Below are 27,645 nucleotides of genomic sequence, written 5' to 3'. Positions count from 1 at the left end.
TCAGTGCTGGCCCAGCTCCAGCGTGTCAGGCAGCTGCTCGGTGAAGGCGGTCTCCAGGCGCAAAGTGCTGTAATTGGGGGGGGGAGTCCTGGGCAGGGGGCTGTCCTGGGGCAGCGGCAGGCGCAGGGCAGTGGTGAAGGTGGGCAGGTCCTCGTCGATGCACACGGGGTTGTCGTGGCCCTGCCTCTCCACGTCGCCGGCCTGCGGTGCCTTCCCTGCGCCGCCCCGCTGCCGCTGGCTCCACCACTTCTTGGCCTTCTGCCACTGGCGCCGCAGGACGATGGACAGCGAGTCGATGAAGAACACCTCCACGATCTCGATGACGCACACCACCGAGCAGCTCATCCACAGGCCCAGCTGGCCCCCGAAGTTGGACAGGAGAATGACGAGCTGGAAGGGCAGAAAGCACGAGGTGAGGGTCCGCGAGGGGCACGCGTCCACGGTGCTGTCCCGGCAGGCGGGGACCGAGCCGGGGCACCCAGTGCTTGCTCAGCACTCCCAAACGCAGTGGGCCCGTCTCTGCTGTTGTTCTCTCTGGCTCTGCTTCAGAAGGAGCTTGGAGCTGAGCTTGCTGTGGGCAGCCTGCAGGCTGGCCCTGCACAGGCTCGGGGCTGGACAGGCAGAGACGTGGCCTGAGATAAGGGCTGGAAAGGGTAGGACCAGCCCAGAGGTGCATATCTGTGATCAGCTTCCTGCCCCTGCCCGTGTGGGACTGCTCTCCTGGGCAGGTGAAAGCTCCCAGCCTGCGTGGGAGGAAGTGCTGCCTCTCCTGGGAGTAGGGATCAGCACACTCACTCACCGTGTTGGCAGGATTCTCTGAAATGAATCTCTCGTTCAGGTCCTTGTAAAACACCATCAGGTTGGCAAGGTCTGTCCTGGGGAAGCAGGAGGCAGGTAGAGGGTTTAGTAAAACAATAACATGAAACATACTGAAAAAATATGCAAGTAACCAGTTGGACCAGTAGGGCTGGGCTGCTCCAAGGGAGCTTTTTCCCCAATTGCCATCATTAGGGCTGCCGAGATTGTATCAGAGCTGGAGGTGCAAGGCAGGAACACACAGGGGGACTTACTTGTTCAGCTTCTTGTTGAGTTTCTGCCCTTTGTCCCAAGAGAGAACTCGGAGCATCCAGTCCTGGAGAACAGACAGAAAATGCTACTCCAGCTGCAGGTTCTTGTGCAGAGACCCTTGGGAAGGGACTCATGCTCCACACCTCCCTGGGCAAGTATGGGCACCAGAACTGAGTGTGTGACAGACCAGCTGAGCCCAAGGGGATCTCCCAAGACAAATTTTCAGTTTAATGGTGAACTCCTGGAGGGAAGCCCTGAGCTAGAAACTAGAGACTGGTCTCTGGGAGCAGCATCACTGAATGCTACTGACTACCTCAGGGCCTCCTGCTTTTGTGGTGAGCCTCTGGGCTTACTCAATGCCTTGTGCTAGGCTGCTGTTCTGGTGGAGTGCAACTGCGGACTGACCTCTGAAACGGTGGATGGCCACTGAGCAATGCTGGTGGTGAGTGCCCACTCCTTGAAGCTGCAGAGAAAGGCAGGATGTCACTTGTGAGCTCTGACTCCCACACACACACTTTACCTCTGGCTGTGGCAAGGACTCACCTGCAGGCATCTTTGCAGATCTGCTGGCAGCCCAGCTGCTCCTTCACAAACTTTTCGTGCAGTCTGTAGTAGCAGTACACTGCAGGAGAAGAGCAGGATGTGAGTGAGAAGCCAGAAAGAAAACCTGCTACCTGGGCTGGAGTGGGACATCTGGGGCAGCATAGGTGGCCCATAGGTGGCCATCACCTACATAGTTCGGAAAAAAGATTTACCCTATGAATATTGCAAAAGACTCTTGGGAACTGGCTGTCACTTGATATAGGCATGAAAACTGCCACACCTGCTCAAGCCCTCCACTCCAGTGTTCTGTGGTGGGCACAGGTAAGAAGCCACCAGGGCATGTTTCACAAACCATCAGTGTGAGCAAGGCTCTGGGGGTGAGAGCTTAAGTGGGTTAAGGCAGAGTTGCTTCATCCCAGCACACTGGGCATGCAGCCACTGTGACAGGGACACTGGGGGTGCAGGGGACTGTGTGATGGGCATGCTGGGGGTGCAGGGGCCGTGTGACAGGTTGGTACTGCAGGGGACAGGACTGGCAGCTGAGGCAGGTGCAGTGCCAGAGGTATTTCAATACTAACTCCAGTTTGGGTTCTTCTTGTAGTTGCAATACTCGGCCCCAGCGGGTAAGGGCTGAGCGTACTGGGCACAGCCACACGAGTCCACCATGGCCTTCTGGAAGCAGGAGTGCAGGCAGATCTGGGGAAAAAAAACACAGCTGGGGGCTAAGAGGCAGCACCAAGCTCCAGGCTCCTGTGCACCTAAAAACATCCTGCTTATGACAACAGCAGTGGGATGGGAATCTTGTTTCCCTGGGCCTTCAGACTCTGCTGTGAGTGAATACAAACACAGCCAGAAAGTATGGAGGCTCTAGTGCAAAAAATAAGAATATAATCTTGTTGGAGGACTACATATATGGGGGTTCTATGAATGCCCCAACTTCCTCTGTAGCCACCAAAAGCTTCAGTGTTGCAGTTGCTCTTTACAGAGTCAAGGAGAGGGTTTTAGGCCTGCCATGGCACGTGGCCCATGAATCACTAACTAGGTGTGGGAAGTGACTCACAGCAGCAAATGTTCACAGCTTCCACCAAACCCTGCTGGTGCCTACTGGGAGAGGTGAAGCTGGGAGGATTAACAAGGCAGCAGAGCTGTGGCTTGTGCTAAAACACTGGGACATGCAGGAACAGAACTTCTCTTTTAAATCCCAGTCAAGCCTTTTGGTCCCAGACCCAGCCCTCCTGAGCACTGAGTTTCGGTGAAGTACTGTTATTAAAAATCTGAGATAATGTCTGGGTGATCCTACCTGGCACTACAGCACAGTAGATTTCATATTCCCCATAAAACACAAATTCAGCTTAGACTTGGGCTTTGCAGCAGGCAGCAGCTAATTCAAGTGCAATTCTTCAAGTGAAGAGTGCCAGAACAACTGACACTCTCCAAGAGTACCAAATTACAGAAACCATGTAAAATTAGTGGAAATTTACTCTGTAAACAAACATCCTGCTATCTGGATACTGATTAGATGGTTTCTGTTATTCTTGGGAGTCCTAAAGGTCACAATTTCTGGCTTCAAGGGTTACTAAGCTGCAACCTTTACTTGGCCAATATTTTCCAGTCTCACATTGCTTGAAAATTGCCTAATGAGCTCATGTTCTCTCTTTATCTAACAGGGTGCCTGAGGGAACTTCAAACAGCAGCCACTTAGGAATAAAAGTTGGATTTTAAGAAGTGCTGTCGCATTTCACATCAGCACAACCCTGTGCTCAGACTGCTCCCAGGCTCTGAACCACAGACTGTTATAAAGCTTTTTATGCAGGTAGTTTTCAAGCAACTGATAAATTCAAATGTAATGGCTTTACCTGGAGTGAGTAGCTCTTGTTATAGAGATTTCCCACAGGTATGTCAGCTCCTGTCTCTGTGCAATCACTGTAGGGCTTGCTCAGCTTGCGAGACCGAGTCTGGAAAACAGAAAAGAACAAAACTTGTTTTTTTGGAGTTCACCAAAGGATTCAGCAACACTTTATCCCAACTCTGAAACTGTAAGTGATAAGGCAGCTTTAAATAGAATGTTTACCTTTTGCTACCTAAAATGATTTGTCAATCCCTTGTCAAAACAAGGGGTTTTTGTTTCTAATATCCGTTTCCCAAAACACTGCTCTGGCGGGATTCTCTGCTGCCTTCCTGGAAACCTTCTGTGGGAAGGCAAGGTGGCATAACCACAGCAGTGAGGGTTTTTCAAAGCAGAGTAATCCATATGCATGTTCTCTTCTAGTCTCACAGGCTGTGTGGGGTTTGTTCTGGACGTTTGTGTTCTGAGGGATGGTGGTTGTTGGATAGGGGTTTTGGGTTATTTTCTGTGAGGATCCCTGCATGCCTGAGCTGCTCCTGCACTGGCTGCTCCTGTGCCGGGGTAAACAGCACTTGAGGCTCCACTAGTGCTCAACAGCACCTCTCTCAATCCACTCTAAATCAAATGTTTGTGTCTCCCTCAAACCTTTTTCCAGGTGCTGCTTTGACCCTTCCTCTCAAATGCTAATGACTTTTCCTGTTCTGAAATCTGCCCAGAGCAAAGAGCTCTGGCATGCCAAGTCTGTGCCTGCAAGGTCTGTGAAACCAGGGCTGGGAGCCCTCAAATTCCCATCTGATTCCAGCTCCACGGCCCACTTCCTGCAGACTGCCTTACCCCCCTCAGCCCCTGCTATCTTTCTGCAGTAATTATCCACTTTACAATAAAGTGGCCAGAAACCACAAGAAACATCCATTTAAGAATCCATTCACCTGACCTTCTCTACATAGCTTAAAATTAGAATTAAAAATTCTGTACAAAGGATCAATTTAGCAGGAATCTGAGAAAGGCTCGTTACCCCCAAGGCACTGAATCCAACCCCTGAGGCCACACCTGATAGCAGCATACCTCACCATTTTGTCTATAGCAAGAGAAGGCTCCCGGCCACTGTGGTGCAAATTAGTGCCTTTAAAGATGCTCAAATCTCCTTTTAGAGGGAAAGATGGGATTGCAGTATTAGAGATGCATTACCCTGAAAACTGACCGAAACCAGCTTTTACATTCCACAAACAATGTAGTGGCAAGACACTACCTCAGTCTGCTCCTGGGGCTTCCAAGGAGCTTCCAAGAGATGATCGATCCTTTGTATAGAATTATTTTGTTGTGGCTTATGCTCCTACAAAAGCTTACTTGTTCATTCAGGTACTGAAATAATTTCCAAACTAAATATTTAGCTAAAGCACTGTAACTCTGACCAAGCAATGCCTTGTTTGCATGCCAAACAGCTTGGAATATTTTTGGAGGTGAGGGGTAGTCTAGTACTCGGCAGAAGCCCATGAGCAATAACTGGACGCTGATGCTGTGTTCAGAGCCCAGCACGGTGTGGGACACAGCTGCTGTGTCCTCTTTGTGACCGTGCATGTGGGGACAAGGACTGATCTGGCACCTCGGTGCTGCAGCCCTGTCCTAACAATCCTGACCCCCCCACCACTCAGCAGGCTCTCTGGAGTTGTCCTTTCCCAGCAGGACAGTGATCCCCAGATTTTGTTCTGAGACCAGATATTGTATCCAGCTTCTATTTTGGCTGCCTCATTAGGATGCAATTGGATCCTTTCCTCAAAACAAATCCTTTATATACAGACACTAAGCTGTGCCTAATCTTGTCTTTTATACGACAGCAACACTCCAAACCTATTGTGCTAGGAACATATTACATTAAATACTGAGACTCTGCCTTGCATGACCGTCTCTGTACAGCGTGAGGGTGAGAGAAGTCTTGTGAGACTTGGTGTCCTCACATCATCCTGGTTCCCAAACCTCTCAGTCATGATTGACCAAGGAGTTGCTGCAACAGTTTTCCAGACAGCTGGAAGACAGTTAACTATTTGCATTTTCTAAAACATCAGCCCTCTTTTAATGTCTTTTCTAATGCAGGGCCTTGGCACACCCAGATAAGCAGGATGGCTGATGCTCGGACCAGACAAGCAGAAAGAAAGGCAGACCTCAAGTGCTCACTTAACAGCCCATCCAGATGAAAGGGGACCTGGCACAGCTTTCTTCAGTGCCGAACCCCCTTGGGCCAAATGCCTCCTCTGAACGACACTAAATGGGGAAAGCAGGATCTGCAGCTCTCCTTGCCTTTGCTCATAGCTGGCAAAAGCAAAGCCACTGCCCACGAGGGTGTTTTTATTGCTGGGATAGAGAGAAAACCAGCAGAATGAGGCTTACATTCACAAAACAGTTCAAGGGATTGTGCTGCCACCATCCCATGGGCTCCAACCCCAAAGAGGGGACCCACAGCTCCAGATCTGGCTCCTCTGCCCCCAGGGACCCTCGTGGGATGAAACTCCCAGCTCACTGCTAAAGCCAAACGAGGCACTTGACAACACATTTCTGTGGTTGTGGATTTTTCGTTAAAACAAAACCAAAAATCCCCTGGAAAGCCAAGGGGTGGAAGAAAAGAGAGAACAGACAATATCACAGGCCACTTTGGTTTATAAAGACCTGATTTTCCTATGGCCTCTTTTGTCCAGAAAAGTGCTATCACAGGATTCCCCTCAGGGCACTTCAGCTGCTGAGTGGGAGGTATTTAAAGGCCAGGAGCTGCTGGTTCTCTGAAATCACCCCATCAGTTCCTATTTACAGCTGTACCAAGGCAAAGGTGCATCGGCAAAGGAGATTGTTGCCACTCACAAAGTGCATCCCTATAGAGGTGGCCGCTGCAGTCTCAATTTCTGTGCCAATGTCTTCAATGAAGGGATACTCATTTTGGTCGTGGACGATGATCTTGGCTCCTGTGGATGTCACCAGAAAGGGGTTGTAGTCTGCTTCATCAATGTACAGAACAACGTGCAGTCCTGAACCACAGAGACAAGGCAGGAAGTTACACCAGGAGCCAGAGCCACATTTTCTGGTCAGGGAGGGCAGCAGTTTATTTAATGTTATCTAGCCTTAAGTAGAACTGTAACAGCCAAGCACAGCCTCTGCCCAGCCCGCCCAAGACACCTGCAGCCAGTAACATCCCTTGGTGGTACCGAGTACAACATCTGCGAGAACGTGGCTGGAACTCACTTATATAACTGAGCAGCAGTAATTGCAGCTGGAAAACATTAGTGATGCAATGATATTATCTGTATTCTCAGGCAAGAGTTTGCACTAGTTCAAACAGGCATTTCCCCAATCAGCCTGTACATCTACAGCCAACACATCACTCACGCTCCAGCAGGATCCAGTTTGCTGAACCACTTGTTATCAAACAGTTCCTCTGCAAACTGACAGGGAACACCCCACTCATGCAAAGTGACAGGGAGCAGCCCAGGTGTGCAAAGAGCCCTGGAACACCCCGGGTGTGCAGAGTGCCCTGGAACACCCCGGGTGTGCAGAGTGCCCCACTCACCATACTCGCTGCCACCTGTGGAGGTGCTCAGGATGGTCCCGTTCTCACCACTGTTGAAGGTGTAGCAGTTGCCATGGAGAGGGTGATGGAAACGAGTAAAGTGCCTGCAAGAAATCAAATAACATGATATTGTTCCCTGTAGTTCTCTCTGTGGGAAAAAGGCAGCACATTTCAACTTTGGTTTTGACAAGAGATAGACCAGGACTGCATGGGGGGTTTTATTACTTCTTTTCAATAAGTTTATTTTGCTGAAAGATGTGGGTCTCTTTCTGAGTAACTTGAAGATACATGGCAGTATGATCTAGTTTAATGTATCAGGAGATGGAAACTTGAGGAAGTCTTAACGTAGGAATGGGGGTTAATAGCATGGGGGAAGGCAGATTCACAGAACTAGCAGTGGCTCCTGCTGGAATTCAGCAAATACCAAATATTCCATTCCTACATGTTACGGGCTTGGAAATAAGCTGTTAAGATGGCAGGAATTTTCTGTGCACTGACCTTTTGTCACAAGATAGGCCATCAAAGAAACATGTCAGTATAAGGTCATCAGCAGAGTAACTCAATTTTTCTTTAGTCTCCAGGGGAATTTGTGCCATGATGTTCATGTAATGCAGCTTGTACCACTCCTGGATAGCATTAACACCCGAGCTGAACGTGTACAGGGCACACTCGCTGCTGTTGTTCGCATCACACTGACGAGCACAAAGGGAAAAAACATTTCAGATGGACTGAAATCATGGATTCTACAAGGCAGGTGTAAATTAAAGACTGTACAAGGTATATCTGATAGTGTTTCTCTTCCACAGAAATAACCATGTATGAAGTTACAGTGGGTATCGAAGACCTTTTATGCAGGGCTAAGTGACATGACCAAGTATTTCAGGACCAAAAAAAAAGTCACAGATGACACTGACTCTATTTGGGAAGACTTCAGGAAGGTACTTCTCCAGAGATCTGGAGGTGACTCTGCAGCAGCCATGGAGGCTTAGGCAGAAGAGAAGACAGGGTGCTCTTCACCACTATGCACCCCAAAGCCACCTGAGCAGGCAATAAAACCTGCCAGAGGGACACTGACCCCAACACAGCCCTTTGCTGCCCTACAGGGAACTCGCTGGCCAGGGCACAGTGACACTCACCAGCTGAAAGCCAATGATGTCATTGGAATCGGCCGAGTTCACAATGGACGAGTCCTTGTGAAAGACACTTCCCTCTATTCTCCTCTTCTGCCCGCTGCGCAGGTCAGTCGCTGTCCTGGAGAAGTCTTCGACCTTCAGCAGAGGGATCTGTTGGAAGAAGTCGCTCCCTGTGCTGTTCCAGTCATCCACCGACCGGCGCACCTTGGACTTGCCCTCAGAAAATCCGTAGAAAGTTTCCAAAGCCTTTTTTGTCTCTTTGTCCAACTCAGATAAATATTCTTTCATGGCACTGTACCTGCATGGGAGACAAGGTGACAGTGACACCACTGACTGCTGCACTGTGGATCCATGGCTTGGGACAGCATTCCCCGTGCAGCTCTCACACCAGTTTGTCTCACCAGTGAGGGCAGAAACAGTTATATCCATGGAGAGATCCTGGAGCAAGGACCCCAGGAAGCAGAGCAGACTGAACTACATATAGTTCTCCCAAGACTCTCAAGCTCCTTATGTTAGGAAGTCCGAGGAGGCAGAGTATGTGGAAATAAGACTTCATCTGTGAAGAGTCATCAAAGAGCTGGATCCCCGTGGGGACCGGGGTGGGAATCTGGCAGCAGAACAGAGAGCAATGTAAAGCATGATTTGACAAGAGAAAAAGTACTGTTGATGAATCATGTCAAAATCTCCCATAAGGAAAGAAAGAAGCAAGAGAGGAGTGACAGGCGTCCCCTTTCTATTCTTTAGGAGATGATGCTGTTTGTAATCCTGGAGCTTCAGTCCTGGGAAGAAGAGAATTTGAAGAGAGCCAAAGATCTGACAAGGACTGCGTGGAGCAGAAAGCAGCATGAACAGAGCCGAGGTCAGCAGGCAGCAGCGAGGGGGGAAGAGTGCAGGGCATACGGCACAGCGGGGATGTGGCACACCAGGTGCCCTACAGGGAGAACCCAGGTGGGGAAAGCAGTACCGGGACGAGCTCGGGAAGGAGTCCGGTGCTGTGCTGACCTCCCATCCTCCCACCAGCCCCCCGAGCCTTACTTGTAGGGGTTGATGTTGCAGATGGTGACGGCGGGGAACGGCAGGTTCTGGAACTGGACGGTGACGGAGACCGAGGCGCTGTAGTAGTTCATGAGGAGCTCGGCGCACTGCCAGAGGATGAGCCCCACGGCGCTGAGGGTCAGAAGGATCCAGAGCAGGCGGCGCAGGCGGCCGCGGGACACCACGATGCGGCGGCAGCCGTGCGTGTTGGTGTTGAGGCAGTACCAGCGCATCAGCTCGCTCAGCGTGGGCGCCTGCGGGCCCCGCACCGGCAGCGTCCGCTTCAGCCGCGCCGTGATCTTCTTCTGCACACCGGGAGCCGCGACGGCCGCTGCGGGCGAACCGGGCGCTGAGGGGGCGGCTGGGGGATCGGCGCGCGCGCGGCCGCCGCCCGGTGCCCCGCCGCACCGCGACCGCAGGGGCCCGTCCCACCCGGCATCCCACCCCCTTCCCGGTGTTTGACCCCCGGAACGGCCGTCCCGGAGGGGCATCGCGCTCGCCGCGCCTCACCTCGGCCGCCCTCCGGGCCCGGCGGCGCCATCCTCCGCTCTCAGTCCCGGCGCCGCTGCCGATGGGGCGGCCGGCGGCCGCCTCGGTACCTACCCCCGCCACCGCCCCGCCCCGGACCGCCCCGCCCCGCCCCGCCCGCCCCGCTCCGCTCCGCGGCCGCGCAGCGCCGCCCCACGGCGGCGGCCGGGGCTGCGCGGGGCGCCCGGACTAACGGGCCCGAGCGGGGCGGGCCCGGCCGGGCGGGCCCCGGAGCCCCCGGTGTGGGGCGCGGGGCCTCGCGAGGGGCGGGGAAGAGGGGGTGTGGCCCGGGGGTGTGGCCCGCTCCGCTCCAGCACCGAAGATGGCGGCGCTGCGGCAGCGTCTGCCCGTCGCCAAGGTGGCGGCGCGGTCACGTGGCGGCGCGCTCCGCCCCGCCCGCTGCATGGCGGCGCCGTGAGGCGGCGGAGCCGCGGCCCGACCCGGCCCGGCGGGATGCGGCGGCCGCCGGGCTGAGCTCCGGGCCGAGGGCCGGGCGGGGATGCGCGCTGCGCCGCGCCGCCATGTCGCGGGTGAGCGGCCCCGGGCCGGCCGGCAGCGCCAAGGAGAAGCGCTCCTTCAGCAAGCGGCTTTTCCGCGGGCGGGCGGCGGGCGGCGGCGCGGGCTCGGCCCCGGCCGCCGCCCCGGCCCCGGCGCCGTCCGGGCGGTCTCTCGGCGGGTTCATGAGCCGCGTGCTGAAGACCCTGTCCACGCTCTCGCACTACAGCAGCGAGCCCGAGCCCCGCGGCGCGCTCGCCCCGCGCCTGCCCCCGCCGCAGGCGACGGGCGGCCTGGGCAGCTGCTTCCCGCCGGGCCCGCCGCGCAGCCCCGAGCCCCCGCCGCGCCCCGCCGGCAGCTCCGAGGCCGTGCCCGGCGTGGCGGGGCTGCGCAACCACGGCAACACCTGCTTCATGAACGCCATCCTGCAGTGCCTCAGCAACACCGAGCTCTTCGCTGAGTTCCTGGCGCTGGAGCAGTTCCGCGGCGAGCCGCCCCCCGCCGACGGGCCGCCGCCCGCGCCCGGCGAGGTCACGGAGCAGCTGGCACAGCTGGTGCGGGCGCTCTGGACGCTCGAGTACACCCCGCAGCACAGCCGCGACTTCAAGGTGAGAGGGGCCTCGTCCCGTCGAGGCGGGAGGAGCGAGCTCAAGGCCGCCCGGAGCAGCCCTGCAGGGCCGGTGCCCGCCGTGCGGGGGTGGCTCGGGGTTCACAGCGGCTCACAGTAGCTCTGCTGTGACACGGGCGCCGCAGGCTGCCCCGGTCACCACCTCTGGTGGGTGTCTTGGCACTGGTCTGAGAACCCACGCGGTGGGAAGAGCCCTCTGGCCTTGCCAGCTGCGTGCCGGTATTTCTGGGAGCTGTTCCTGCTCTCAGCATCCTTCTAGAGCAGCAGAACCTGGTCAAGTGACGACGTTGGACAGCCACGGCAGCGCCCTGGGGACGGGACAGGTGCTGCCTCTCTGCTCTTGGCTCGTGGGGTTTGACACTGGCTGATGGCTCTGGGTGGTTTTTATGCGTGAAAATACCCATTTTACTGTTCCATTCCGCTACTGTGCTACCATAGGGAAATTGATACTAACTGTTGTTTGGGAGTTGTGAGTGTGCATGGAAGGAGGCTGTTGAGAGCTGTGCCTCGTAGTCTGCTAACCAAGAACTTGTGAGCCTGGGCTGGTTTTGGGAGCGTGTTTCGGGAGTCCCTGCTTGTACTCTCTTGCTCGGGCTCGCTCGTGTTTGGCCCAGAATGTTGCCCTGCCACAGCCCCCATTCTGCGGTTCCGTCCGACTGCCCTGGCCCTGCCCGGGCCTCGTGTGTGCCCCAGGAGCTCTTGGAACAAAGGGCTTGGGTTAGGGTTCTGCCATGGCTTTGGATGAAATCAGGCACAACTCTTTTAAAAGTGCTCTAGGCCTACCTTACTTCTTGGAACGTGGAGAAGTATTATTCCTGGCAGAGAAGACTCTCTGGCTTTGTGAGAGAATCAGAGGGTTGGGTGGTAGCTTCCACACTGTGAACTTAGAAACACTTGGGGGAAATTTTAGGGGAATTTTTCTTGCAGATTGACTTGCAGAGCAGATGTTCAAACACATGAAAACAGTGAGAGCATCACTGACACAGTCTTGGGCTCTCTGCTGTAGTTCAGCTGGGGCGCACAGCAAGTAGAGACTGGGTCCCAGAATCGGCTGCTGGAATGGTGGGAAGTCCTGGAGGGTCCTCTGAGGTGGTAGTGGCCTTTGGCACCCTCAGTCACTTGGATGGAGGCACAGCCAGCACCTTCTTCCCTTTGCTTCTCCTGTGCCTTTTGAGGCAGCTGCACCCACCCATCCCACAGCTATGCCAGGGTACTCCCTGGAGACCCTGGCTGTTTGCCTTCTATTCCCTTGAGACACTGGCTGTTGGCCTTCAAGAGAAGGTGCCTTTGTTCTCTCAGGATGCCTGCCACAAGGACCATGTGTGGCTCTGGTCTTTCTGGGAGAAGTTTTTATGAAACCTTGGAAAGCTGATCACTTGGTGAGTCGGTGAGTCTGCTCTTGGCAGCACCAGGGGGACCTGTCACTGCTCCTGAGGTGGTGTGGCAGGAGAAGAAATTGTGGATTTCTTCTGAGCAATAGCTGGACAAAAGGTTGTGAAAGCAGGATTGTATTCTGACAGTGGAGCTGATAGAAGAGGGAGCAGCTCTTTTTCTAGGCCAGGCTCTGCTGTTCACACAAGCTGTGGGAGCAGGGCTGGGATACTAGAGGCAGCAGGAGGAAGAGCATCAGGGCTGGGGATTAAATGAAGGCCGTGTTCTGTGGTTGTTGATAGCAGAACTTTGCTGTTTGCAGGCATTGCTGACGGTAAGCCGGTGCTGTTCTGCTTTGGATGGAGCTGGAACCTATCCATTTCCTACCTGCTGGGTCCCTGGAGGTTTTAAAAAGCCTCTTGCTGAAGGGAATTTGGTCCCAGTTGATCCAGTTCAGCGCTGCATGGTGCCAGCAGCCTGGGTCCTGCTGCAGGACTGTGTCATTGTGTCAAGTGCTGCTCCCTTATAGGGGCCAATTACTTCTAATATGAAATTAATGTTTCTAGAGACAGTTAAGTTGCCTGAACCTGCTATTAAATTTAGTTCTTAATTAAACCTTTTCTCAGCAGCAGATTTGCACAGTTTGTTTATAAATGTAAACAATAGGCTTATATTGGAGAAAGGCAAAGATTGGTGTTTTCATTCTGGAAACTGCAGCTTCTCCCCAAAACAAGGAAAACACCCCCCCCCCCCCCCCCCCCAGCTTGTTCTGCTTAGAGAGTGGAGCATTCCAAATCTGCCTTGGTGTGATTGTTTTTGAAGGTGTAAAGTATTTTCACAGAGTAATTTTGGGCTTTCCCTCTAACAGTAATAGCCACTGACAATAATAATTATTTGATAGGCAAAAGGCTCTTTATTCAACATGCTTTCAAATCCATGTCTTGGGTTTTTTTGGTATTTTTCCTCTTTTGGCACCAAATGTGACTGGGCAAAGGCACTTTCTAATTCCTAAACACTTCTCTGCAGGTGCTAAATGTATTTTAGGATAAAGGATAATACTTTTTTTCTTGCTCATTCCTGTATCTGCAGGCTTCTCTCTTGGAAGAGATGAAATTATGGTCTGTTGAGGTATTAGGGCATGGCTTGGACTCTATGATCTTGAAGGTCTCTTCCAACCTAGTCATTCTGTTTTCAAGGGAGTGTGTCTTAGAGTCCTTGGGGACAGGGGCCTTTGAAGGAATGATTTTTGGAATGCTTTTTACCCTCAGCTTGTTTTCCTTCATAGCGTTTTCTCTCTCTTTAACTTGGTCTTCAGGAAATAAACCATGTCATGGGTCTCGGAATGATGTAGCTGTTGAAACCAAGGAAAATGCAGTTCAAACAACTGGTTTGTGAAAAATGGTTCATCCTGTATTTGCAGGTTGAGGGGAGAGCCTGGCAGAGTCGGGAGTGCTGACAGGGCAGGGGGAAGTGGGGGTGTAGGAGGCTGAGGCAGGAGGAGGTTTGTGAGGACTGGATGAGAGGTGGAAGCAGAAGGGTTTTGGTTCCTGGGTTGGGAACCTGGGGAGCAGAACAGGAGCACCATGGCAGAGCTGGGACTTACTGTGTTTCTCTGCTGTGGATGACTTTGCCATTGGCCCTGTGTTCCTGTGCTGTTTGCTTTAACAATCCTTCTCTTCCGATTGCTCCCTGGGTTTTGTTTTCCTGCACAAACAAAGCTGCTGCTTTCATAACAGGGGCCAGTACTGCAGCGTGTGTTTCCTCTTTCCCCTTTGTGATGGTGTGACAATGGTGACAAACATCTATTGTATAAGCAGGGCTTTGGGCTTGTTTTTTTGCAGGGAGCTGTCCCGTCCTGCCTGCAAAGTTCCTGGGAGTGTCAGACAGGGAGGACAGAGCACCCTTTGTATGGGAATCGGCAACACTTGGGGGTCATGGTGGGGGTCGTCAGCAAGAAGGATTTTGATTTAAACTAATTGGGCTTCAAAAATTATGTTCTTATGCAAATCCTTTGCCTTCTGTGGAGTGTGGGTCTTCTGTGAATGGTGAGGTTCTTTCTGTTTTGAGGCTTTCTTTGAGGCTCTAAGGCAGTTGTACATGGAAGCATGCCAATGTTTAACAAGACCCTTTGCACACCAGAGCTGGGATTGCATTTCTTGTCCTACAAGAAAATGGCCTTGGCTGTGACCTGCAGCATGTTAAGCAAATACAGCAACAGTCACCATAATTCAGGTGGGTTGGATTGTCAGAATTGGATCTGAACCCAGAACAAATCCCTGTTGGTAGAGCAGGGACTATTTCGCCAGGTTAAAAATCCTCCTTTATTTATTTATTTATTTATTTTTTAAACTTATGTTTGGGGTGAGATTTCCAAGTAGCTGTTTGAAACTCGTTTCAAGGTGTTTTGGTAATGCTTTTGGTGCAAATATCTCACTCTGGGACAAGCAGTCTGCTAGCTGTATTGGGCATTTCTTTGGGAGTTAATCACTAACCCCCGAGTTATGGAGGAACTCCTGGAAGTGTTTTCATGGTCGGATCTTTGCCTTCTGCTGAAGGTGCAGCAGTGAAAGCAGTTCTTGGGCTGCTGAGGCAGCCTGGGTGTCAGGAGCCTTCAGTCTGCTCACAGAGCTGTCAGCCCTAGGCCCTTCTGCTCACCAGAGCCCTTGTGCCTTGCTAATGGGGCCAGTGATGTGTCAGATGTGATCTCCTGGATTGTATTTAGTTGTCTTGCTCTCTGACTAGCACAGGATCAGTTATTTTATTCTGAATAAGATCAAGTGCTTATTCCTAAAATATTTCTGCAGAGAGCAAATCGTCCTCCCTCTGCACGGAGGGATGGAAGAGGGGGGCATGAAAGAATAAATGTGAGAGCCTTCACACTTCCCTCCTGGTCCCTTGGCTCTTGGTTCCTGGTGCTTCAGTTTCTGTGTTGGTCTGAAGAGGCTCTAAGTGGGTTAGTTAATATGGAATGTTGGATGCTTGTTGCAGTTTGGTCCAGGTGCTTCCAGTGGTGGCATACTGAGGAGCTTGTCCTAGGGCTGTTCTGGGACTTGGAGTTGACACACTTTCCTTGAAACAAAAAGCAAGTTCCAGGTTTTCTGCATCCTTTTTGTGATGGCTCTTGACATGATGGAAATGTGGTTCACTGGGATCACAAAGTTCTGTCAGTCTTGCCACATTAGACCCTTTTTTTTTAATGTTCATTACCAGTAAGATGTAGGTCCAATATTGCTTGTATGGATTGTTTTGCTTTGCTTATTTTCTTGCCTGTTTTTCCTTTCAGTTGCTTTGTTTGCCTTCTACACACATACCCCTAGCCCCCCTGGGAAGGGCTTCCTGCAGCAGACTTGGTTGCCTAAAGGCAGGTGTCTGACTTACCTGTGAAATCCAAATGCTTTCTGGGGATTTCTGTGTTATGGTTCAAACTTTGATCTGAGTGAGTGCAGCACAAGGCTGGGGAGCTGAGGCTGAGCAGCAGAGTCCAGAGGTCAGATGTGTTTTGCTGAGGGGGTTCTGCTGGAGGGGGCAGCAGAAGTGTAGTGTGGGTGTTTCTCTCTGGAGCAGAAGGTTAGGTGAGACAGGAGAAGAGACCCCAGTGTGGAACAGCTCTGCTGCTCCACTGCCAGGTGGCCCTGGGGATTGGAAGGACCCTCTGTGAGGCTGGAAGTGCAAATGGACATGGGCAGTGGACAAATTGCCTAAATGTGTTTTCTGTCCTCTGAGCTTCCAGGTTCTTATTTCTATGCTGCTTGTGCAAAATGAAATACTTCTGATGCCTGTGGTGTCATGGTGGAAGTATGAGAGCTGTGTTGTGCCTGGCACCCGTGGAAGCGGTGAGGGGGATGCATGTTCCCAGGCAGCTTAACTTGGTCTGTGTGGCTCTGTGCTTTGTACATGGCCCCACTGGACTGGAGTGATCCCATTCTTCCTGCCGTTTGAGCAAAGCCCTGCTTAAAGAACTTGTTTGCATATGGTTGTGTCACTGAAGTGAATGTTTGTTATAAAGTGCAAGGGGAGGCTTTTCGGAGCAGTAATGATGCCATCCCCCATCTCAGTTTCTGTGTCCAACTTGGGACCTGAAGCAAAGCCTGGAGAGAGTGGCAGAGGCTTTGGAAGCATGAGCTCCTTTATATTCATCCTCTGTGCCAGCATTTACTGATGGTCCTTTACTGTGCTGCTTCACATCTGTGGCATTCTTCTGATCTTCGCTCCCTTATTCCTTTGAATCCCACCAGTTGCTCTACTAGTGTAGCAGGAAAACAAGTTTTTGCTGAACAATACAGGATTTCTGCTCTTCATAAGGGTGAATTCTCCTGGCAGCTAGCACCGACTCCTGGTGGTGCCTTCTGGCAGCAAGAGTTGCTCTCCTGGGAAGGTCTGGAAAGGAGTGTGCCAGCTGGGGAATGCAGCACCCACAACTCATCTCTGTGTCTGTGCACACACTGCAGCCCTGGGTCGATCATCTGGACAAACTTCACTCTCTCCTTACGTGTTGAAGGAAGATGGTTAATGAGGATTAACAGGCTTCAGCCTGGAAGGGTGACAGTAGCTGCTGGCATGAGAGGTGTTAGGCAGGGGCTGCTGCGGTGATGCTTCTTGTCTGGGCTTGTTAAACGTGGTGGAGAATCCCTCTGGTGCTGCTGTGCTGCTCCCTGTAGTCTCCTCTTGGCTTTGCTTCCTGAAGTATTCTCCTAAGGGCTGTGCTTATTCCCCTCTGTACTGCACAGGGCAGGACTGTGTGGGGACATGGGGTGCCCTTGGAGCTGCCATGTCCCATGGGGTGCTGCCTCTGGATGCCCACAGAACAGGGGAGGAGTGTTTTGTCTTGCCCTGGCTGCTGTGACAGACCTCCTGTCATCAAAGCTCCCTTTTCCCTGTTTGGTGCCTGTGGTAAGGCCAAGTCCACAGCGATCTCTTCTGCCCCTGAATGGAGGAGCTCCCTTCTGTGCCTGGGGCCTGAACCACACTGCTGGCTGGGTACTGCTCTCCCCAGAAAAAAAACATCTCCAGCGAGGGCCAACTGCTGTCTGCGTGAGCAGAGAGTAATTCAGGTAAGCAGCTGTCTGCTGCACAACTTACTTGAAGGCAAAACTGTGGTCGTGGGTTTAAAAAGGAGAAATAATGTGGATGAGCATAACTCGCTGTTCCACAGAAGATAAAGAACAGGCTTTCTTTCCTGTGCATGTGTGTCATTGGGTCAGGTCTCTAATGAGCTGACTTTTATCTTTCATGTGCAAAATCCTTCCACAGTTGTTTCCTAGCAGGGTCACACTGGAAAATGGCAGACTGGCATTTTTCCTCTAGTTGTCTTTGTGATCTGGAACAATAATAGCAGCAAAGAAGAGGCCAGTAGTTCAGCTCTGTTTTGATCTATTTATTGCATCTCTTTAAAGCAGTAGATGAGTTGTTATTAAACTTTCAGTAGCCTGGTAAAAATTATAATATGTCTTTGCTGTAAATCTCCTTTATGGACAGGCAGGGACTGATACGGTTGCAGGGTGCTTGTATTAGAGGTACATAAGTGGGATTGATAGGAAATTCTGATTTTCCTCCTTACCTCTTTGGATGGAGCCATTTCATTCAGGGTGTCTGTGTGCCACTGCATGCGCATCTGGTGGGATGGAGGATCCACCCACCTCCTGGCAGGCTCACAGGGGCTGAGCTGAGCCAAGGGCTGGAGGTGCTGTGCATCATAGAAGATGTTGGGAGGCAGCATCTGGGTCCATGCCCGCTCCTGGTGCCTCACAGCTGAAACAGCTGCACCAGAATTGTTCTGGAATCATTAATACCCTGTGGTGCTGGATAGAAGCTGGTCAGATGTGTCAACTCTGCTTACAGGACAGCCAGATTAGGGGCAGAGGATTAACTGCTCTTGGGGATTGGTAAATATGGTGGTTTTCATGTGTTTTTAAAGCATTTCTTCCGAACTCTGTATCTGAATTCAGTTACAGCTGCTGTTACATTACTGCAGGACCAGCAAAATGTGGTGTTGTCTTAAGTGATGAGCAAAAGAGGAGTAAAAGTTTAGGGTTACAGCAAGGGCAAGAAACCTTCTGCTGGGCTGGAAGGGCAGACTTGGAAAGTAAATACGGAGAGGTGCCTCGTGGCCAGTGCTCAGTGGTGAGGTTCTTGCTCATTTGTCTACTTTGCCTGCCAAATGTTCCTGGAGCTATTCAGGAGTGGCCAATGTGCTGCCAGTGTGGCTGCTGAGAGGCTGCAGTCCCCCATCCATAGCCCAGGGTTCTGGGGATCCCCCATGCTGCCCTGCCTGCTGCTCTCAGCCCAGCTGGGACTTGGCCAGGGACAGGCAGGTGTGTGGGACTGTGTTTGGTGCTGACCCATCAGGCTGGGGGGGCTGCATTTAGGAGTTCCTGGTATTTGTGTCAGTTGTGAAATTGTTTATTTGGGTTGGCACCTCTGTCTCTGAGACTTAATCGTGTCCCTCCGCACTGACTGTTCTGGCTGTGTGTTCATTGCATGAAACAGGCTGGGAGGAGGGCACACAGCATTCCCTGCAGCAGCAGCAGCCACAGGAGTTTGAGCAGTAATGGATCCAGTTGTGGCAGCACTGCAGGAAGTGTGAGTGGTGCTGGGAACATGCTGCTGGTGCTGGAGTGGTTGTTTAGCAGAGCCTCTTGTGAGGAAGTTGCATCTGATATTTTGTAGTGCTTCCTGAATTACTTCCAGCATCTTGTGATGTGTCTCCACAGGCAGCTCTTTATTCTTAGTCCACTCAGGCTGTAAGAGTGTTGAGAAAACCAGAGCAATTCTCATGGAGATGCTTCCGAGCTGAGCAGTGGCACAGATCAGAGCAAGGCACATGACTGCTGTGCATCCCTGGGGTCACTGTGGTGCAGACTGGCAGCTCTCTGTGGGACACTGCCTCACCAGGGACACACATCAGTAAAAGCCAGCGAGGCTCTGATGTGCTGTGCCTCTGGGGAACAGGCAGTAACAAATACTAATTTATATTCCTGAAATCCTTATGTTTCTGTACAGAATCCCTCCGTGTCCCCTTTTCACTTGGAATACTGGATTTGCTTCCTCCCAGTGATGCCAAGATCCTGTTTTGGCCAGCTCTGTAGGAACGGGCCTCCGAAGTGCAGTGGCAGTGCCTGTTGGCTGAGCTGCCTGGCACAGAGGACTCCAGATAAGGCTGCTGGCTCTGGCTGATGGGAGAGAGTCAGTGTGGGCCTGCTCCCATCACAGTTGTTGGTGTCTTGGCAGCACACACTGCTGGCACACATGGGCATACCTGGCAGGTGCCTCAGCACTTTTTGCCCTCAGCTCTCTGTGGTCAGCTCACTGAGAAGGATGAGCTTGGCTTTGTGGTGACCTGCAGTGTTGTTGGAACTCTCGTCCCTTAGAGGAGTGAGGGACATCATCCCTTGGCACTGAGAGGGGCACAGTGGGCTGGGAAGGATGGGTACAGCTGTTAAAACTCAAGTGTGTCACTGTAGGAGCATGCCCAACAGTTCTGGAGAGATGTAGTCAGGTAACCACTAAAGATTAGACTACATTCTCTGCTTTATGTGTTAGTGATTGATTTTCTGTTTCGAACTTAGTACAGTAATTTAAATGGCTAAATTAAATTTCCAGTGTAGGTTTTTCTGAACAAAGTTAATATTTGCAAAGCAAGTCTCCACATGTATGCCTTATGTTCTTCCCTGCATCACTGTCTGGGTGCGTTCAGCTCACATTTCTGCTGAAGGAGGACAAGAGGTATCAGGCTGGTACCTGAAAAGACTTTTCTGGATCCATATTCTGGATTATATTTTATCATTTTATTTCTGCCAGTGGATTTTGCTTTGCTTAACAGGAACTAGGAGCGGAGAAGGCTCTTTGGTCTCCATTAATCTTCAAGTGCCCACAGACTGCTTGCAATTTCTCTCCCCCATAAAAAGATTTGCAGCAGCATCCCGAGCTGAGGTCATGTTGGACACCAGGCAGAGGTGCTGGGGTCGCACCAGTGTTGGCTGGGGACCACTCCCATGGTTCAAGCTGTGTGCACATATTTTATGTGGGAGGGTGCTGGTCCCTGCACAGCAAGGGCAGTAACACTGCTGTCAGAAGAACTGCACATATGTAATGAGAGCAGATTATTTATGTTTTCCATTATTTTGCAGCCTTGAGACAGGTGGACAGATTATAGAGCATGGAGACTATATGTTTATCAGTCCTTTCCTGCCTCTTTCATCACCACCCCCCCTCTGTGGTGACCCCATTTTTAGAAGGATAAAGCGAGCAACCCAACCTAATTTCTCAAATCTGTTGCAAAGTCTGATTAGAGGAGTGCAGGAGCCCTGGCACAAGGCTCATGTGCAGCCTCTGCAGCCTTCCCACCCATTCCTGCCCTGCAGGTGCTGTCTGGACTCTGCCAGTGCTACTGTCCCTCCTGAGGATCCTGCTCAGTAAGTGGGAGTGCTGTGTGAACAGCTTTTCACCTTGGCACGTGTGCCAAGCATGTAGGTCCAGCACAGCCTGGAATGGGTGCTGTTCCAGCACCGCTTGTCTGGCATGCCATGGTTCCTTGAGTGCAGGAAAACTGCACCTCCCTGGCTGTGGGTGGCAATAGAAGAGAGTGTTTAGGATGAACAGGTTATGCACGATGGATTCTTGCTGCCCAGTGGAAGGAGTTCCACGGTGGCCTGTGCTATTCCTGTGCTTGACAAGGTGCTGATGGGAATGAATTTTGCTCTACCTGCATCATGATGATCAGACTGTAGAAGCTTCTGTGATTTAGATGTCTGATCCTGGCTGAGTCCTGGAATTGTAGACCTAGATTAGCACTGAACACCTGCATCAAGGTTTGGGAAGTGTGTGACCTCACCAAAACTGCAATGGGCAGGACAGAGTGCCTGGGCATTAGGAGACTAAATTCTTGTTTTGCTCCAGCTTGAACAAACAGAAGATGCTGTGAGGGTGGCCGTGCCAGGTGCTGTGAGGCTGGGGTAGGTGTGATGGGATGGCTTGGGCCAGCACTGGCTGTTGCTGCACTCTCTCCTCCTCACAGAACATCGTGTCCAAGAACGCGATGCAGTACCGCGGGAACGCCCAGCACGATGCCCAGGAGTTCCTGCTCTGGCTCCTCGACAGAGTCCACGAGGATCTGAACAACGTGGTGAATTCTGGTGGCATGCCTCCACTCAAGGTACAGGATTCTGCTGGGAGACAATGTGGGAGTCTGGCTTTGCACGCAGCCTTTCCTTTTCAAGTAGTTCTCCCCCTTGGCTTCTCGACTTCAGGAGTTCAGATGGAACAAAAGCTTGGGTTAAAGTAATATTTATTTCTGCCTTGGGAATGTAAGCAGCTGTTCCACTAACCCCTGGCAAGTGCTCCCTGGGGCAGTTGTGTTTGAGTGGCTTTGCAATAGCCAGGAGGTGTTACCCAGGCTGCCAAACCTTGTCAGGTGTGAGCCCCTTGCCCTTCCCTGGGCTGCCCTGCCCACCTCACCTTCCTGCATGCCCACCCCTTGGAGCAGAGTGTGCTTGGTAGCTAAAAATGCTTGTGGCGTTTTCCCAGTGGTTTTGGCTGAGGAATGCAAACTGTGACTGGTGTTCTGGAGCCACCTGCTTGTGGTGCAGCCACCACACCTGGGTGTGCCTCAAGGGTTTGTTCTTCTCTTTTAGCCACCACTGGAGGATGATGTGATGCTTGAGGGCCCAGCCTTTCCCATCAGCAGCACTTTTGTGCAGGAACTCTTTCAAGCCCAGTACAGGTATGGTATTCTGTAAATTTGTTGAATGTATGGGTGACCCCAGTGTAATTCTAACCTGACACTAGCTCCCAATACAATTGGGACTGGCGTCACTGTGTTAACAACTGTTTCTGAATTCTTGCTGAATTAAGACCTTGCTCTAGAGGCAAGAGATAATTTCACCGATTCAGATTTGGTATATTCTGTGTAAACCTGTACCACTGCAGCTGTTCCTGTGCATCCTGAAAGTGAGTCAGTGCTTCATGAGCAAAGGCTCAGGAAAGCCTAGTGCTATGGGGCTCACCCTGTCACAGGGAAGAGCCTGTGACAGGATCTAGAGGTGCCTGGGAGTTAGGGATCCTCAGCGTGTGCAGAGTGCTTGTCATCTGGCACTTGGGAATTCTGAGCTGAAATTATCACTGTGCCTTCAGGGCTTTCCTTTGGGTTTCCCTACTTTCTGGGGAGAGCTTTCTAATTTCAGAGCTATTGGAAGAGAATAGCTGAATCACCGGTGTTCCTTGATGGCTTGTGCTGTAAGAATTACAATTGCTGGGCTTTCTCCCCAGTATTTGCCAACTTTTCCTTTGCAAAAGAGAAACCTTAAGCCTGGTCTAAGACACAAAGCCATTGTAAGGTGCAGATTGATTCTGAATGAGAATGGAGTTTTGGAGAATGAGAATGGACTCTTATCTGGAGCTTTTCCTGTGTAAGAGCTATGTGCACCCCAGTGCTGGCTGTCTCTGTCCTGTCACTTCACCTTTCTCCAAAGACAAAACTCTTCCAGGGTTTCCTGTGGGATCTGCTGTTGGTGAATATGGGGTTTGGTGGTTTATTCATTCCCAGCGAAGTGAGGTGTAACTGTGCCCTGTTATCCTGCTTGTCCCAGGTCCTCCCTGACGTGCCCTCATTGCCAGAAGCAGAGCAACACCTTTGACCCTTTCCTGTGCATCTCGCTGCCGATCCCTCTGCCCCACACTCGGTACGGAGCTGTCCTCAGTGCAACGTTGGCTCCTCCCTGTGCATGTCATGGTGCTTCATTTGCTAAAGCAGGAGGACAATATCAACAACACTTCTGATAAGTCATTGAAGGAGGTAGATAGGACTGTATGGGGATTTCATGTTTTGCTTTGCAGGTAAAATGGAAAATTGAGTCTTTCACTTCTTTCAGAAAGATCTATCCTTCCTATAGAATTAATTATAGGAAAAAACATCTTTGCTTCACATAACCAAAACATTTTGCTTTTCAGTTGATTTATAGCATTCTAAAATTTAAGAAAAGGAGAAGGGTGAAACACACTTTGTTTATTTAGAACAGCCCCACTGATCCTACAAAATGTTTTGCTTTTTTGAAAGACAGCTGATGCAAATTAAAAAAAAAAGCTTCAGGGGAGGAAAATAATCCAGATAAAACTTTCAAAGTGAAGATAGAGATGCACAGCACAGCTACCTGTAGTATAAACTCCTTCACTTGTTTGTATCCAGAAAACTTACGGAGGTACCAGAAGCAATGGTTGCTCTGTCACATTTGGTCTGGAAATCCCTGCTTCAGCACTGGGTGGAGGCTGAGTGGGCTGTCCAGGGAAGGTGTCCCTTCCCTCTTGTCTCCTCAGTAGTGCTGCTGGCTGCTCTTGGAGGCAGGACTGAGGGCTGAGGCACAGCCTGTTCCCAGCAGCAGCTCTCCAAGTACTTCAAGGTGCTGTCTTACACTGACTGTCCCAAGCTTCCTTACAGGATCCCTGTTGGAAGACTGATTGCCTTCTCATAGACAGTTTTGGTTTTAACTTTGTGTGCCTTTGTTGAGATGTTCTGCTTGTGGGAGCCAGTAAGACCAGGCCATGTAGTAAGAAAGGAGTCTGCAAATCAAATGGCTTTGTCCGGCTGCAGCCGAGGTGGATTCGGACAGTCAGGAGGGCCCTGTGCCTGGTGGGCAGCCTGGGTGTGCCCAGGTTGGGCTGAGGCTGCCCCAGGCAGTGCCCGGGGTGCCCTGCCCAGCCCAGCAGTGCTGCCGTGCTCTCCACAGGCCGCTCTACGTCACCGTGGTGTACCAGGGCAAGTGCTCGCACTGCATGCGCATCGGGGTGGCCGTGCCCATCTCTGGAACAGTGGCCAGGCTGAGGGAGGCTGTCTCCTCCGAAACCAAGATACCCACGGAGCAGGTAATGGCCTGGACTGCTCACCTGTGTGCCCTCCCCTGTGTGCAGTGGGAGGGAGAGTGGAGGCTTTTGTCCCTTGTTGGATATGGAGGAATTGAAATTTGCTGCCCGTGGTTACAGGGAAGGGGTGGAAATCTGTATCACGCTTTACCCTGTGCATTGGCTGTTGGAATGCTAGTGATGTTGGAATAGCCCTCAGTGGTGTGTGCAGACCTGCCTGATCCCATGGTGATCTGTGCATGCTGGCAGTTAGACAACCACTGGGCACCTGTGGCAAATTCTTCCGTAGGAAGAGCTTCAGGAAAGCTGTTGAATTACACGAAGACCTCCCCATACGTTGCTTTCACCCCAGCTTCTCGTTAATGGCTGTCCTTTTCCCTGTTCCTTGCTCCTGGCTGATGACAGGATGTCTTGAGGAGTGCCATCCCTTAGCAGGAAAAGCCCAGCTGAGAGATGGGGCACTGGGCTGAAACAATGGGTGTTTTGATGGGTTTTGGTTTGCCTCTGCTGCCTGCAGATTGTGCTGACAGAGATGTACTACGATGGGTTCCATCGCTCCTTCTGTGACACCGACGACCTGGACACCATCCACGAGAGCGACTGCATTTTTGCCTTCGAGACCCCAGAGACCTTCAGGCCTGAGGGCATCCTCAGTCAGAGAGGTGAGTCAATAATTCCACTTAATGCCCACCTCAGGTGACTGGTGAGAGAGTTTTGTGTGAGAAAAGAATGAGTCCCACAAGCTGTTGATGTTCTGGGGTATTGATTGAAGCTCTGACTTTGTCCAGGCTCATTGCAGAAGATTTAATAGTGTTGTCAGCAGGGAGGTTATCAAGCAGTGTTGTACACTCCTTTCTGCCTCTTCTTGGGGCTGATGCTGCAGGCCAGGCTGGCTTAATGTGAAATCTCTTGTCAGGCTTAATTTAAAGACCTGCTAGGGACCAGATGAAGCCACTGAAATTGTGTTATTTAAAATCAGATTGCTAGTGATGAATAAACAGTCTCAGGAATGAACAAATACTTTCTTTTTCCAAGCTCAAACTCCTCAGCCTCTGCATGTCCCCTCAGTGAAAGGGACTCATGATGTCCTGGGCAGATGGAGTGTAATCAAAGGTGAATTTTATTACTGAAGGTAACAAGTTGGGTTCCTGGCACTTCAGTTTTTCTTGTGGGCAGTAAGAGCTGAGAGTGCTTGTACAACCTGCTGTGAAAAATCAGATGGGGAGCACTTGCATGTAATGTGTTTCTCTAAAGAAACAGTCACTGTGAAGGGTAGTTGCTCTTTGAAGCCTTTGTACAAGTGATGAAATGCTCCTGATTCCATATTGACCTGCTCCTCTGTAGCCTCCCACTTGAGGGGGGCATGAGGGCATTAAAGGCAAATGACATAATGAAATGTCTCCTTTCTCCTAATTTTTCAGGAATACATGTGAACAATAACCTGAATAACTTGAAATGTGGCACTGAGCACTCCCGAACAATAGCTTACTCTCAAGGAACGGTGAAGTCTGGAAAACTGGAACAGTCCTGTCCTAAACTAGCAGTAAATGACAAGATTGTCTTGCTGGTGTGTAACAGAGCGTGCACTGGACAGCAGAGCAAAAGGTGACTGGCAGCAGCATAGTTTGAGCTACTCTTCTGGCTGCTTCCTAAACTGACCTGGATTTTACTCTCCTGTAGTATACAGGCTCCAGGTGAAGGAGCAGCAGCTTGCAGCCCTAGCTGACATCAGGTGCTAAAGAACATGTTAATCAAAAAGCATTAATGGGTGCAGCAAAACATTTCTAATTTTGGTGAACTTCAAGCATTGCATTACTGTAAAGGAGCAAATGCAGCCTGGTTGGGAGTTTATACCACCTTTGTCTGGTTTGAGAGCAGCATGTTTGACCAGACCCTGTTATGGGTAGGAATTTTAAATTGGAGTGAAAATGGGGGGAGACAAGTGAGAAACAGCCATGGCAAAGGCATTTGTATCAACTGGAGCCTGAGAACTGCCTCAGCCTCTGAAGCTTGGCAAAACTTCACATGAAGTTCTGCCAGGGAGTTTGGGGTTCTGGTTGCTGAACAGGATCATCTTTTAATTGTTCCTCAAATGCTTCTCCTTCCCCTAGGTTTGGCTTGCCCTTTGTGTTGCACTTGGAAAAAACAATTGCTTGGGATATTCTGCAGAAGGAAATACTAGAGAAGATGCAGTATTTCCTGCGGCCTGCAGCCTGCTTGCAGGTGAGACAAATGTTCCCTCTGGTCACCAGAGAGGAGCTGTTGGATGCACAGGTTCCACTGCTGCATGTCAGCCCTCTGTCAGCTCATTGGCACAGGCAGATTTGAGACCTTGTACATTTGTTTTCTCATGTCAAACGTGTTCTAGGGTCAAGTCTTTGTCAGCCAGTGCTGAGAGCAGTTTGCATGTGGGCAGGTTGGGTTGGAGCCACTGAGGTGCTCCCTGTTGTCTGTGTTGCAGGTTTGCCCATTCAGCTTGCGAGTGGTCAGTGTTGTGGGCATAACATACTTGCTACCTCAGGAGGAGCGACCCCTCTGCCACCCAACGGTGGAAAGGTGAGCTGGCCCTCGGGTGCTGGGTGCTTCCCAGCAGTGGAGAGAGGTGTGTTAGCTGGGAGCTTGATGTAAACCATGCAGAAATGACCAGTCCTGCTGTGGATGTGTGGAATGGACTGCAGAGTAGGGAAATGAGGGAGCATCCTCAGGAAGCTGTGTGAGAATACCTCAGTTGTTTGTCATGCCATCTGGAGTCTGTCTTCGCTGGAAATGGAGAACAGAATGGAAATATTACTCCCACTATTTTAAATTATTTTTTCTTGTGTCTGTTACTCTTTGAAATGTTGGTAAATGCCTGTTCTGTAAGAGGTGTCTGCTGCCTTGCAGAGCTCCCATACTTGGGTGAAGGCATTTACCAGCTCTGCCAAGTGTTCTGCTGTGTGAATTCCTTTTACTCCTTTGCAAACTTGAGCTGTGGAAGTGGAGGAAGGATAAAGGGCTTGTGGAGAGAAATTATGTGCATGTAAAGATAATGTAGACTTCGGATTAAAAGATGGTCTGACTTGTCTGCTCCTCTCTGCAGGGCATTGAAATCATGCGGACAGGGGGGAACCGCTCATGTGAAATTAGTGGTAGAATGGGACAAAGAAACTAAGGATTAGTAAGTATGAAGTAGAAAACCTTAAACTGTGTTCACCTCACAATTGCTGCTGCAGCCTGCTTGTGTGAGCTGTGCATCCTTCAGCAAACATGAGACTGCTCAAACTCCAGCTGTGCCCAGCCCCTGTCTGCAGGGACAGCCTGGGGAGCAAGGGGATGTGCTGGTAAGTGTGGTGTCTCCCTGATGCAGCTTGTTTGTGAATACAGAAGAGGAATATATTCCCGACTCTGAAAGCGTCCGCCAGCAGAGAGAGCTTCATCATCAACCTCAGACCTGCACTTTATCTCAGTGTTTCCAACTGTACACCAAAGAGGAACAGGTAGATACACACTGTGTACTCTGGCATGTTCACATGCTGCAGGAGCTCCCTCACTCCAGCAGCTCTTTTCTGCTGACCTTGATTCCTTGTGACAGGAGATGAGATTTGTAACACAAGCC

General features: G+C 51.2%; 2 protein-coding genes across 4 annotated transcripts in view; one reads left to right on the top strand and one right to left on the bottom strand.

Annotated features, from left to right (window-relative positions):
• On the bottom strand, positions 1-9,719 carry SCNN1G (sodium channel epithelial 1 subunit gamma). Its single transcript, XM_062503627.1, has 13 exons — positions 9,689-9,719; positions 9,179-9,509; positions 8,147-8,441; positions 7,509-7,702; positions 7,011-7,114; positions 6,308-6,471; positions 3,468-3,566; positions 2,190-2,307; positions 1,612-1,690; positions 1,474-1,531; positions 1,071-1,132; positions 800-875; positions 1-390 (listed from the first exon to the last, which is right to left on the bottom strand). Exons 1-13 carry the CDS (start codon positions 9,717-9,719, stop codon positions 1-3), a joined length of 2,001 nt encoding a protein of 666 aa, XP_062359611.1.
• Positions 9,720-10,227: 508 nt separating this feature from the next.
• Positions 10,228-27,645, top strand: part of USP31 (ubiquitin specific peptidase 31) — a 29,192-nt gene continuing 11,774 nt past the window's right edge. For all 3 annotated transcript variants that reach the window (XM_062503443.1, XM_062503445.1, XM_062503442.1), the window contains exons 1-11: positions 10,228-10,809; positions 21,214-21,351; positions 21,830-21,918; positions 22,784-22,876; positions 23,918-24,053; positions 24,568-24,712; positions 25,472-25,655; positions 26,162-26,273; positions 26,512-26,606; positions 27,130-27,207; positions 27,397-27,526. In XM_062503443.1, coding sequence (XP_062359427.1) covers positions 10,228-10,809; positions 21,214-21,351; positions 21,830-21,918; positions 22,784-22,876; positions 23,918-24,053; positions 24,568-24,712; positions 25,472-25,655; positions 26,162-26,273; positions 26,512-26,606; positions 27,130-27,207; positions 27,397-27,526 — 1,782 coding nt within the window. The remainder of the gene's footprint in view (positions 10,810-21,213; positions 21,352-21,829; positions 21,919-22,783; positions 22,877-23,917; positions 24,054-24,567; positions 24,713-25,471; positions 25,656-26,161; positions 26,274-26,511; positions 26,607-27,129; positions 27,208-27,396; positions 27,527-27,645) is intronic.

This window comes from Cinclus cinclus, chromosome 16 (genome assembly GCF_963662255.1).
Source record: "Cinclus cinclus chromosome 16, bCinCin1.1, whole genome shotgun sequence".
NCBI lineage: Eukaryota > Metazoa > Chordata > Aves > Passeriformes > Cinclidae > Cinclus > Cinclus cinclus.
The sequence above is the reverse complement of the archived record's forward strand: the minus strand, read 5'-3'. Positions and strand labels throughout refer to the sequence as shown.

Excerpts from the sequence above, each read along its gene's own strand:
- SCNN1G (XM_062503627.1), bottom strand. The coding sequence starts at position 9,719 with ATGGCGCCGCCGGGCCCGGAGGGCGGCCGAG. Across the intron at positions 7,703-8,146 it reads ACATCATTGGCTTTCAGCTG|TGTGATGCGAACAACAGCAG; the intron begins GTGAGTGTCACT and ends TGTGCTCGTCAG. Across the intron at positions 1,532-1,611 it reads ATCTGCAAAGATGCCTGCAG|CTTCAAGGAGTGGGCACTCA; the intron begins GTGAGTCCTTGC and ends CTTTCTCTGCAG.